This window comes from Mugil cephalus, chromosome 20 (genome assembly GCF_022458985.1).
Source record: "Mugil cephalus isolate CIBA_MC_2020 chromosome 20, CIBA_Mcephalus_1.1, whole genome shotgun sequence".
Lineage (NCBI taxonomy): Eukaryota > Metazoa > Chordata > Actinopteri > Mugiliformes > Mugilidae > Mugil > Mugil cephalus.
The window spans coordinates 5,601,541-5,614,872 of record NC_061789.1 but is presented as its reverse complement, the minus strand read 5'-3'; the positions used below and the strand labels follow the sequence as shown (position 1 = coordinate 5,614,872).

The 13,332-nt window shown below is 39.3% G+C and overlaps 1 protein-coding gene across 2 annotated transcripts; it reads right to left on the bottom strand.

Moving 5' to 3' along the window:
• Nucleotides 1-2,804: 2,804 nt before the first annotated feature.
• Nucleotides 2,805-11,475, bottom strand: nat15 (N-acetyltransferase 15 (GCN5-related, putative)). 2 transcript variants are annotated; one of them, XM_047572550.1, is made up of 8 exons: nt 11,259-11,475; nt 9,113-9,183; nt 8,914-9,029; nt 8,694-8,823; nt 8,071-8,167; nt 6,329-6,563; nt 4,871-5,036; nt 2,805-4,782 (listed from the first exon to the last, which is right to left on the bottom strand). In XM_047572550.1, the coding sequence occupies exons 3-7, from the start codon at nt 9,021-9,023 to the stop codon at nt 4,880-4,882; spliced, it is 729 nt and encodes a 242-aa protein (XP_047428506.1). In that variant the 5' UTR covers nt 9,024-9,029; nt 9,113-9,183; nt 11,259-11,475; the 3' UTR covers nt 2,805-4,782; nt 4,871-4,879. The 2 variants fall into 2 exon arrangements, with proteins under 2 accessions (XP_047428506.1, XP_047428505.1); XM_047572549.1 differs by lacking the exon at nt 9,113-9,183.
• Between the last annotated feature and the right edge of the window lie 1,857 nt (nt 11,476-13,332).

Below are 13,332 nucleotides of genomic sequence, written 5' to 3'. Positions count from 1 at the left end.
AATCTGCCTGAGAAATAAAGACTATGGAATAAACAGATGTTTTGCACAGTGCTGTGCGAATAATTCAGAATAGTGGACACTTTTATTTATAACAATTATGTGCAAGTTACAAGTTACAGTTACACTTTTCCAGCAATAAACCAATGAAAAATGCTATTTTATGGTTATAATATCACAATCAAGATCATACTATATTTCAAACAGCAAATACGTGTGGCAAACAAAGAAAAGAATTGGATTTGCCACCCTGATGAAGTCTATGTGCAGCAACGTATAGGTGCATTTTAATTTTTACAATATATTAGTCACTTTTAATGAACACTTTTTAAATTCTGGACCTCAAATTTATTCTTTATTTGCCACAATTTATCACCCATACGCTTTAGAGCACCTTTGAGTTTTTTGTCTTATCCACAATCTGTTTTTTCCCCCCAGAAAATAAATGTTTTGATATTTTAAAATTTTTTTAAAATGTAATAAAAAAGTTGTGCAAGTCCAAAAACACATTTTTTTGTGCTTTTAAAGCTTTTGTATCTTTTGAACAGAAGACATAAGATAACATCATTACATGTCTCCCTGATTGATATCTGTTGTACTTGTAATTACACATAATTACCATAAAAGTGAAACTTAAATGGCCCGTTGAACAGGTTTAACCGTAAAATTACTACCTTTGAAAAAAAGCACCTTTTCTCAGGAGACGGCCTTAACTGCTGGAACATCTCTCATTAATCTACTTCAGCTATTTCTGAATCCTGCAGCTGCTTTTGTCTTAACACAGAATGAATTAAATGCGTCTAATGTGATGTTTTGCTGTATTATTACAGTTAATTATCGTTCTCTGGTGTTATAATCACAGGCTACTGATCTCTGCTGCACCATCCACGGAGAGAACAAAAAACAAAGAGAGGAGAACAAGAGGGAATAGAGGAGCTTACATATTAACGTTGCCTTAGGAATGAGACGGTGGGAGAACACTGTGTTTAAATTTCACAAGCTGAGACGTGACCGCCTCCCATTTGGCCTTCAGACGACAAGAAATACACCACACATATATATATGAAAGGTGGCTTTAAAGAGAGGAGAATTATTCATTGCTGCAGTGCTGAATAATAATAATATGTTTTTAATGCATTTTAATGTGTTGAATGTACAAAGCTAAGAAATATGCTAGTATAAAAAAAAGCTATAAGACGTATATATGATTTACCAAACACAGAACACAAAATAGGCTCCACTAGCATGAAGCTAACGACTGCTCCTGGTATTGTAGCTGTTTGAATTAAGATAATCGCTGACAACTTGCAACAAAATTAACAGATTAAACACGTAAAAAGGTTAAATATTAATATTCTCCTGTCAATCACACATCAAAGACTTTGACTTTGCAGATTTTAAACACATTAGCAGCTACTAGATATGCTAGCTCATCCATTAATAAAAGACATCAGATAGACATTAAAATTTTATATTCATGGTTCAGGTGATGGATTATAATGAGATTGGTAAATCCAGACTTCTTCTCTATCTTCAATATCTGAGGTTAATGTTTGTCTTTTATCGTGAAACATCTCAACAATTAAATTAGCTGCCATGAAACTGTGTTCCCTTTGCTTTCCACAGAGCAGAAATCACGTTCAAAGCAAAAAAATAATCGACGGCCAGAAATTATTCAGGGCATGTTTACATTCAGAGGGAGGGAAGATAGAGTTTAAAGGGATTGTTTTATTTTAAGAATAGAAAAGTGAGAACAACTAGGAAGAGGTTTATGGCGTAAAACTTATTTTTTTTTTTAAAAAAAAGGAATGAGACTGATTAAAGATCAAAGGTTGACATAGTGTCTTTTGTTCTTTTCTTTCTTTATTCTTCTATTGATGACTGTTTTATTATAGTACTAGAAGCTAATTTAATTTTATTGTTATTATGTGGAAGTGGGTTAATTATTGATTAAATCTGGCATCTGTGAAAAGTTTTATGCACTGGCCCCCTACTTTTTTTTATGGTGGTGAAACAAGGGTTACAAATGTAACTTGGGTTCTATGAGTAGACCACCTCTGGCAGTCAGGACGAATTAGACCAAGGAAGTATTCAAGAGAAGCTTCTGATATATAATAAAAATAAATAAATAAATGCCTTAATTATCCACACCTTATCAAATAGCAGTACGGTGGTAATATGCCGGTGAAACAAGGGTTCAACGAATTCACCGTCTCTGGCTGTCGGTAAGAAATAAAGCTTCTGAAGCTCCAGAATGAAACACATTGCTAGTCTTTCCATGATTTAAAGGATACCACAGTTTTGAATCCGTTATCTGTGCAAACATATCTTGCTTTGATTGTCAGAAATTTTAAACAGATGCTGGAAAAACAAGGGTTACAAATGTAACTTGGGTTCTATGAGTACACCATCTCATTTAGGACAAATGAGACCAAGGAAGCATTCAAGAGAAACTTCTGATAAATAAAAAATGAATAAATAAATAAATAACTGCCCTAATTATCCACACCTTATCCAATAGTAGTACAGTGGACATATGCTGGTGAAACAAGGGTTACAAATGTAACCTGGGTTCTATGAATTCACCATCACCCCTTTTGGTTTACTTTTGTCTTTATTTTGTTATATTTTTAAATAATAATGCTAAGAATTGCTAAAATAATAATAATAATAATAATAATAATTAGCATGTAAGCAGATTCATAGTTAAACATGTTAATGCTAATGTTAGCATTAATCTCAAAGCTGAGTGTGTATTTATTTATGTTTTTTGCCACTCGACTCAAAAGGTTAAAAAAAAAAAACACTTCGATTTTTGACTTTTTTTTTTAATGTCTCTCAATTTCTCGACAAAAAAATGTATAGAAGTGAAACACTGAGTCACAAACTGTTGAGAGCATGGCTTATTGGGAATGAAAACAAGGCTCAGGTTTATGACAACCAAATATGACAATCACAGTGAAAATGTTAACACAACGCAAAAGAGTCTTACAGCAGGGGGCAGTCGGTACAATCTCCCAAATTAAAACAATTTATTGCATAATATAATAATATCTGTAATTTTTTCTCCAGGAGGAGGGGGAGTTAGAAACATCTCGCTCTTTTGAATGTTTCTAAATTTTATAAAATCCAACAGATGACAAAAAAATTCAATAAAACTCAAACTACATCGCTGCTCAACGTGGACGTCTCTTCTTCTTCGTCTTCCACCACAGACGGATCTCACCAACGTTTGGCACTTACTAGGTGCTAATTTCAGACCCTGTGTGATTATATATAAACACTAACACAGACACACACACACACACACACACACCTGCCTGGGTGCAGGCACACATGGTGGATGATGGTCGGGAACTTCTTTTTCATCTTCGCATCTCTTCTACAGGCCGTGTTTTAAGTGTGAACAAACAACATGAGCAGCGACATTACAGCCGCGAAACGCCGCAGACGAACAGACGCATTTAAAACCTCTTAAAATAAGGAGCCAAGCAACTCTCTTCAGCAAATGACACACTTTTGTTAAGACCTTTAGACTTTGAAAGCAGTGGTTGGACCTCAACAACGAAAGCTTAGACCTCGTATTAAGATCCGTGCTTTGGGGGGGAATTTGATCGCAAGTGACCAAATATATGATATCTGACCACACGTGGAGGTGGTTTTGGGCACCTGTGTGAACGCACAACGAGTCCTAGACACGGGTGAACTTGTTTAGCTGAGTTTTGCCTCATTCGTTCAGGAAAAAAACACAAGTAATGATTATTAAAAAGGAAAAACCGCCTTAAAATATTGCAGCTGTTAACTGACTAAATATGAGTGTGATTGTGTCATTAGATAATATATAAACATTCGTTAACTATTGGTGTGTATCAGTGCATAAACACAATCAAGAGTCTCTTTATTACAGGGATTACGGTAAGCGTAGTTCACAAACATGTTCTTGGTTCTGAAACAGCAGTAGGTAGAGATCCGTTTATTTCAAATCTGGAGACTCTTGGTGAAACCGGATGTGAACGCACCCAAAGACGTTCGGTCACCTTGCGATCCGATTACCCGCAACGGACGTTAACACGAGGTAGCTAGCACTTATTCACAACCTTGCACGCCCGTAGCGTCACTGCATTGGTTCCCTGTGTGTTATCACCTCCGCTCTACCCGGCTACCTTCCTAACTCCTAGCGACATTCAGGGGCCGTTCAAACCGTTTCTATTTTACAAACCGACCCCGGATTCAGCTCCAGAGACGGGGGGGGGACGTCCCAACTACGAAACAGCATAGAATAGACGCACATATTGAGAGAAATTTATATATATTAGCTTGGTATATATAATATACAAACAGTGTACATAGTCTCTGACAGTGGTGGACAGGATTGGGGGGGTGGGGGGTAAAGAGAGGCAACGTTTAGTCTCTTGAGTCGGTTCCCAGTGTGTTTGTGTGTTACGACCCTTTTCACCGTCTCCTCCAGTTTGTTTCGTATCTGAACACTGTTCGGATTTGATATGACTGGGAAAACACAGGTAACACGTGGAGTAGCTATTACATGGTGTGACATATATATATATATATATATATTTATTTATTTATTTATTTATGGGACTCTATATAAAAAAAAAACTAAACCAGATCACACCGCCTCCTTTCAGTCAAACCACGGACGTCCTGAAGAACCCTGTAAAACCGAAATCTCGCGTGAACGGTGCCGTGCACCTTAACGTTTTAAGTGAGGGTGACATTCAGTCCCGTGTCTGACACAGGCCGTGGAAAAGTGGAACGGGTGCGCGCCTGAAAAACAAAAGAGGGAAAATCAGACACAGGCTACGAGTGAGAAAATGCTGCATTAACCACCACGACCTCCTCCTCCTCCACCCACCGCCTGGCGTCACATGGTTCTGCTGTACTGGATGCCGGTCTTGGAGGCGATGTTGGACCAGGGGAGCAGGGAGCGCAGCAGCGACTGGGCCTGGCGGTACAGCCTCTGGGGGATGGAGCAGGGGCTCAGGCTGGCCAGGGTGGAACCGATGTGCTGGATGTAGTCAGTGCAGACGGGGACGTTAAGGAAAACAGTTTGGATCTGACACGTCTGAGTGAGTTAGAGCTGGTAACACAACTTTCTGGCCTTTAACGAGGGATGGATACAGACACAGGGTACCACAATGTAGGGCTGATATGTTATGATATGAGTTTTTAATATACCAGAATATATTAAAGCGGCATCTGGAACTCTGCACCGTGAGACACTGTTTCAGACCGGACCATGTTCAATGTAGCGCTTCTAAACACACATGGTGCGACTGTGTCACTGTGAGGTGAAGATGGAAAAGTACCGAACAACGGAGCGGCAGAACGAGGAGAGAAAAGGTGCCGCGTCCCCCCGGCTAAAGCTGTCCCTGAAAATGTCTCCAATTTCAGCATTTTATGAATGAGAGACAAAAAAATGTTGCGCGCAGACTACAATCATTACGGTAGCTGGTTGCGCTGCTGTTAACACCACAAACACAGAAGTTTAAATATGAATAAATATGTGAGAATAAATGAAACTGTCCCTGTTTCTTCATTTCATCTTGATAACATATAACACAATAATATAAAACACAATATTTACTCGTCATCACAGTAAAATAGTCCATCCTTAGTCAATCTACTGCATTAATTCCTCTCTTAACCAGTAGAAATGTTGTATAAATGCATAAAAAAAAACATACTGTTATTTTTAGTTACACCGCCCAGATCTACTATAATCACACTGATGCTAACGGTAGCAACCGGGCCAAAAAGCAACACTGTGCCGACGCTGCACCTGCACGGAGGGAAGTGAACCTTCAAAATGCAAAATCTGCCTGCACCTTATTACCCAAGACCAGGAGACCGAGCTTCACCGGGCGTCATCGTTATCATCATGGGCTAAATATATAAATAACATTTCTGCTAATATCAATTACCAGACGATGTTTACACTTTTTAACACAAAAATCCATAAAACTAGAAACTCAAGACATTAACGCTGTGAAACTTTGTGATTATTTTCTAGAAGCAGACGCGATTAAAAAATTACAAACGGTACAAAACAGAGCGATGAGTGCACAGTGGTTGCGCTGCAGCTACAGAACAAACTCAATTACCATTCATAAAAATTTGTTACAGACAGATTGCTGCAATCTGAAAAGTCACCGCTGCAAACGCAATTTGCAAGATAATTTATTTTTATTTCTTAGTCCTAGTTGTATTTATATTATTAAAATTAACATTCTTCTTAACTTGCACGTCACAAAACGCCTTAAAAATAAAAACACATTAAGGACACATTTTTCCCGCCTCCGTAAAAGGATATAATATCGTCCAGGGCGGGTGACCCCCGTTGATGTAGAGCACGTAGGTGAACCCGTCCTTGAGGACGCCCCGGATGGAGTAGTAGTAGGGCAGGTAGTGGTGCTGCCTGAAGTCCCTGTTCTCGTAGAAGTGGATGGCAGTGTTGTTGGTGGTGAGGACGTGCAGGTAGATGGCCTTGCAGTGGTCCTGGGCCGTGGTGGAGATGTGCTCCTTCAAACTGTCCAGCAGTAGGGAGCCTGGAGGGAAAAGACACCGAACAGAGACGGTTTCCTCACTCCTCACTCGCTTAATTCTTAATTTCCTCCCGCGTTCTTCTTGTTTCCTCCTCAGCTTTGACCTCGTCCCAGATTTCCTCCCACACCGTCTCACGCTTATGTTAATATGTCTTTGCTGCGAGCCCCAAAATATGTTTATTTGCACTAACACAGCGGTTCCCAACCCTTTTTTTTGGGCCGTGACCCCATTTTGATGTTTGACCCCGTTTTTTTTTTCTAGAATTAGTTTTTGTACATGTTTGTTACTGATACACAGAAGCTTTGATTAGTGCAGACACCATTTTATTTATCAGGATATAGGTTTAAATGTACATTGAGGCTGAAAAATAATGCATTAATGATAATGATGTAGTCACGTGAATCGAGATTCGCCAGCTCAGATATTTTATATGCTGCATTTTATTTAAACTAGATTTATTGTGGATGGAAAATAGTTTGTTTAACCTTCTGAGACCTGAGCTTTTATTTGGTCTGTGTTTTTAATTTCTCCACCGTTTATAGAATTAGTAGAGGTAATAGTAGTAGTTTTTTGGGGGAAAAAACATGTCCTCATATGTGGACACTGGGATTATTCCATTATTTATATTATTATTTATTTATAAAAAAGTCACCCAATGTGTGACAAAATATAAAACTGTTTATTTTAACACCTGAACATGACTGAGCAAAGACTTCAGTCCCAGCGTCCTCAAACAAGTACTTGCTAATTAGCAACGTTGCAATTGATAAAATTTGTGCGTCACATCAAACTAGAAACGTTAATGACGTTTCTACCTCGTCCACTTTTGTCCTGTCCTAGTGTATTGACCCTTTGCTACCACTAGATGGCAGACTAAAGCGTCCACTAATGGGGACGGCGGGTCTAAATGAGGCAGAATAAGCTGCGATAAAATCTAAAACTTACTGTCCCCGTACGAGGACGCGTTTGTGTGTGTGGTGTTATAATCTTAAAAAGAATAATAATTAAAAGAAAATGTTATCAGCATTTTTTTTTACTCGACATTTCAGGCGTCTCCAATTCCGCGGCTTCAAATTTCACTTTGCGTTGCTCTCTCATATTCAATCGGGCGGAAATCCTCATTTAAATAGGGCGAACTCCAACTCTTTTGCACCGTGAGATCGTAGTAGATCACCCACACCAGCAGTAACACGTGATCTATAAACCGCACCCATTATTTAGGATCTTAGTGAAATCAGGTTCTCAGTCTGTTTCTACCACAACCCAACGGAAATGGATGCACTGATGGATATTTCCACTTTAGAGGATGCTTAATTAGCTAATAACATCCAACCCATGCTACACGCTGATGCACTCGTTGTCGGGGAAGTCCTTCATTTATCACAAACATCTTTCCACGGTTTCAAAATGGAATTACAGAGGGTTGATTTGTGAGACAAGCGTCTTTGCCTGCTGCTCATTGTGTGTCTGTGTGTGTGATAAAGACAATGGGAGAAGGCAGAAATGTACCTATGCCGTGTTTCCTGAACTCCTTGACCACTCCCAGGCTCAGGATGTATGCTACCTGTGTGTCCACAGGAAAACTGGAGGCCAGGATGTCTCCATCCTAACACACACATAAACAAACACATAAACAAACACACAGATTCATATCCTGCAACAAACACTCAGGAGTGATTTCTCTTGCTTTGCTTCGCTCTGTGCGACCTGCCTCGTCATTATGTAGTCAAAGCAAGTCCTAAAATGCAAATCTGGCGTTAAAGGGAAATTACTTTAGGCTCATAAAAGCTACAACCTACAGTGAGAGTTCAAGTATTTCCTAAGTGCACATCATATTCTATCACAAGTAATACATTAGATATATAACACCTTTGCGTATGGCCCATTTTATAACCCAGAGCTTCTAAATTAATTTAATCTCCTTCCTCTTTTTTCTCACCACCCTGTCATCCCTTACTTCTCATTTCAGGCCAGTGACTCAAGCATCAAGGGGGCATCTGGTTTGTCTAATTAGCACACTAAAAACAGACTCCACCATCAGTCACTGATCCACTTGTGACATTTCCAAGCGGCAGCTGCCTCCGACGCACTCGGCGACAGCGTCTCCGCCGAGCGCAAAAAAAATCACAGACCTCTTTGTGTACTTTGGTCCGGCCTTTGATCTCGGCCACAATCATTCCCACGATGCCTCCCCTGAAGGTGGCGGCGAGGGAGAAGAACTTCTTGTTGGAGGTGATGTCTTGATACCATGAGTCTGGGTACCTGGAGTCAATCAGTCAGACGGGTCACGAGTCAAAAAACAAAAAGGAACGGGTTCTAATCTACGCTGGAGACAGTAAAATGACGTCTTACTCGATTGGGAACCAATCGCCGCAGAGCAGCTTGACGTTCTCTATGTCATCCTGGCAGAGGAAGCGGAGCTGGACTTCACTGAGAGCTGTGGGAGGCACCACGTCACTCATTCACACCTGCAAGAGACCACCAACAGAGAGGGTTCGGTCACTGCTACTTTCCTCGGGTGAAATAAGAAAACACACGGCAACATTCAAACCTTGGGAGGTCTCCTAGTTCGTTCTCGACACATCAGCCCGGCTGAACCTTTTCCTTTTTATCTTGAGGTGTCTGGTTTAGGGATGGGCACAGATAAGATTTGACTGATACGGATTCTTTATCGATTCCCTTATCAGTTCCTCCTGTGAAGTTCGGGTTTGGAAAAGGTGTAAACGGCAGAAGTTGTATTGACTTTCTAAAGAAGAGATAAGAGCTCGTGCAAGTAAACACTGGATCCTCACTGGCTCTGCTCTGTCCAGACTTGCTGACTGGAGATTGTCCAACACACGTCGCTCTCTGGATTTAATGCCGCCCTTGCTTGAAACTACGGTGCTGCATAAGTTGCATGTTGCGCTGTTAGAGGCTCCTCTGGTGACGTGAAGCCACTTTGGACCGTTTCAGTCTCATCGCAACGTCCTTGTCGTCACGTGACACCAATGACGTGCTTCAACACGAATAATATCGATGAGGGGAATCAATAAGCATGAAGGCTAATGATGTCAGTGGAGTGAACCAGTTGGTTCTCGATGCCCATCACTGGTCTGGTTACTATTCATTGGGCGAGAGGCGGGGTACAGCCTGGACAGCAATCATTACACTCACACCTAGGAGCCAATTTAGAGTCACCAATCAGCCTAACGAGCGTTTCTTTGGAGGCAGGAGGACACTGGAGTACCCGGAGAAAACCCACGTAGACACATGAGTTTCTCCTTAAATTTAAATTATTTGCCCAGAACGAACTTTTTTCTTCTTCTCGCAGCCCTAAACTTCTTGCTTCTTGTGGAGTATGTAACCGGAGTAACATCAGGCTCCAAAACTGCAGCTCCTCAGTGGTTTCACCCTCGTACCATCTTCTTATTGACCGTGCAACTTTTGCCCTTCCTCATCGGAGCTGACCCGGCCTCAGTGCCGCGCTCTGGTTTTTACAACATTACTTACAGGATGTCACATCCCATTTAAATGGAAGCACCTGTCTCATAATAGCTGGTTGAAAGATTACGCTAATTCACATTAGATGATGTGATACAGAGACAGTCAAGATGGGTCAAATTTGGTTTTGGCAAATATTTTTTGAATCGTTGATATAGTCACTCATTTCGTTTTTTTTTCTTTTACCTTTACTTGTATTTTTGCATCATAACAATGAAATTTCTCTTTCAGGATCAATAAAGTATTATCTTAGCATACATGTTTACACGGACCATATTTCTTCACCACAAAATAATCTTTGTGTTTGAGTCAGAATAAAGATTTTTGTGGCGCATCAATAAGCTGCAATAAATCTAACAACAGAGAAGTTTTCCTCAGGCAACACGGAGTCACGTTTTCAAGGCTGCTTTACTATCTTCTCAAACAGTTGTTTGATCGTCTTGTTGTTTCTGTGCCTCCTGGAAACTCGTCGCCTGGTGTTTACGCTACATGCTCAGGATGAAGAACGGATGCACTTCAGCCAGAGAGAAATTATCGGGTCAAGTGTTTGTATGGTGACATTTTCCTACTGAACAGACACCACCTCTCCACGTCTGACATTTCACACGAGTCTTTTTATTCAAATCATCAGCGCTGGTCTCCATGTAAACAGCACGTCTGTATGCATCCAGTTTAATCAATACCACCCAGGCACATCTGACTCTACCAAAAAGGACTCTGTGTACTTTTTCACAATTTACAATAAAAGCTTAAAATCTGAAAAGAAAACTCAACTCAGGTCAATTAATAAATCAAACAGTCTTATATTACGTCACACATATCTATGTTATTAAAGTGAAAGTCAGGATGATAAAAAGGTCTGAACCTAGCGATTAGTTTGATTTGCTATTAATCTGTTGAATACTTTCATTTCTAAATTCTTGTTATCTATAACTTTTGGCATGAAAACTCTATTATCACAACTGTTATCAATAATAATAACACATATTACGCCGGGGCCAGTGTCCGTGCCCCCATTAAATTAGAGAAAGTAAAAAAATATGAAGCAAAATAATATATTTAGAGACGTTAAACAGTGAATGGGATCAAATTGACCCCAAAGATAAATAATAGGAGGGTTAACCCGTCTGAGTGCGCTCTTATAATCAACTTATAACAGCTGCCCGCTCATCAACACACGAGCTAGCCCTCGGCTAACCTTGGCTAAGCTAACGTACCTCGTATCAACACTCGGACCGGAAGAAAGTCGATCGGAATTCGGCTCCGCGTGTACCCGTCGATGCGGTCACTACTCCGGACACAGCATGGCAACGCACCGGATTATTTCCCGACTCTCAGCGCCGTTTCATTACTGTGTCGCTAGCCGCAGCTCGGGACGCTTCGCTAACAGCTGGATGGATGTTTTCTTCCTGTTTGTGGCGGCTGACGCCAACCATGACGTCAACACGCAAGAGACGTTTTTTTTTTCTTCGCGCCGTTTTGTCGTCGAGCACGAGTAGGACTTGGCCGCCACCTACAGGAGGAGTTGGGCCATAGCGGGGAATTACAACTAGAAAGTTAGAAAAGGACGCATTTTAATGGAAAATTACTTAAAACATTTTAATAGAATTAATATATAAATGGATAAAAAGAAACTATAAATGAGGGAATTAGGTAAAAGGGATTCATTGATTGCTCAAAGTAATAACCCAAGGAAAGCTGCTGGCCCAGACAGCTATGAGACAAGACACACATGAGCAGACAAATGCAGTGTGAACTGGATAGTGAAAGCACTGACAAAATATATTATTATTATTATTATTATTATTATTATTGTTGTTGTTGTTGTTGTTGTTGTTGTTATTATTGTTATTATTAATTAAAGGGAGAAAGGGAGGATTGAGGAGGAGGGGAAGAGAGAGACAGTGTGTTTTATATTTACTTGAATTAAATATCATCAAGTATAGTTCACAGCCCGGTTCTCAGCTGTTTGAGCAGTTACCCTCTTGGAGGCGCTATAGATGGACCAGAGCGTGGACAACCAGACTGAGAAACAGTTTCACCACCCTGAACTCTCACATGGAACAACCCAAGTACAGATTTCTACCCACGCTGATGCTGCTGATGCCTCATTTTAATCTGTTTTAACCGTGTGCAATACACTTTACCTCTGCTGCTATCCGTCTTAACCGGTAAAATACATATTTTTATATATATTTTTAGTACTTAGTATTTTAAGATTTCTCTTCTAAATAATATCTTTTGCACTATTTCGTATATACTTTGAGAAGCACTCTAATCTCGTTACACACTGTATAATAACAATAAAGATTATTAAACATTCTATTCTATTCTATTCTATTATTATATTCTATTATAATATGGATCATACTAGTTATTTGTGATCTTTTCTTATTTTTTTTTAAACCAAATTACAGCTTTGTGATAATTAAATCAGTTAAAGGACCCCTTAAAGCTCTGACCCCACATTTGCCCCTGATTACCACAATTATAACAATATTTGTAGAGCTTCAAGGGCAGATAATATATATATATAAAATAAATGTTTATAATGTAGTTGTAAGCTACGTCTTCTGCCAATGTTTTACAATTAATGTACAGTTTAAAGTCAGAACAGAGGAAGCCAAGAATTTACTAATAATACAACTAGAATATTACAAGAAATTATGCAATTTTCATTTAAAAAAAAAAAAAAATTTACTGGGCTCACTGGATCCATTAGCCATGAATCTTTATCTCAACATGCCCTAAACTTATTATTATTATTATTATTATTATTATTATTATTATTATTATTATTATTATTTGAATGTTTATGTTCATGGCACTATCATAAATTTCGTGTTTGCTCCTTTAACTGTTCAGAAAATGTCTTGAATGTGTCCAAGTGAAAGTTTTATTTATTTATTTATTTAAATATTAACAGAAGACATAACTTTGGCATCAAAACCATGTAAACGAACAGGTTCACAGAGCGTGCAAAAAGTTTCCATCACACACGTCCCAAAATAAACTTTCTTTATCGAGTTTATATATCATCTGCTGCCTTCCCATTGAACTACAAATAACTTCTATTGGTCATTGACACACAAGTTCCAGAGTTCGATAAAAAAAAAAGAGCTGAATTAATTAATTAATTAATTACTGGGATGAATTAAATTTCAACATTGGTGCTTTTCACAGATTGGTTATTAAAGAAAATCCATCACCAATGTGACACTCTGGAAAACATTACGCAGGTTGTGTTTTTTGTTTTTACATGCACATATAATGCCAATTCATTAGGTACAT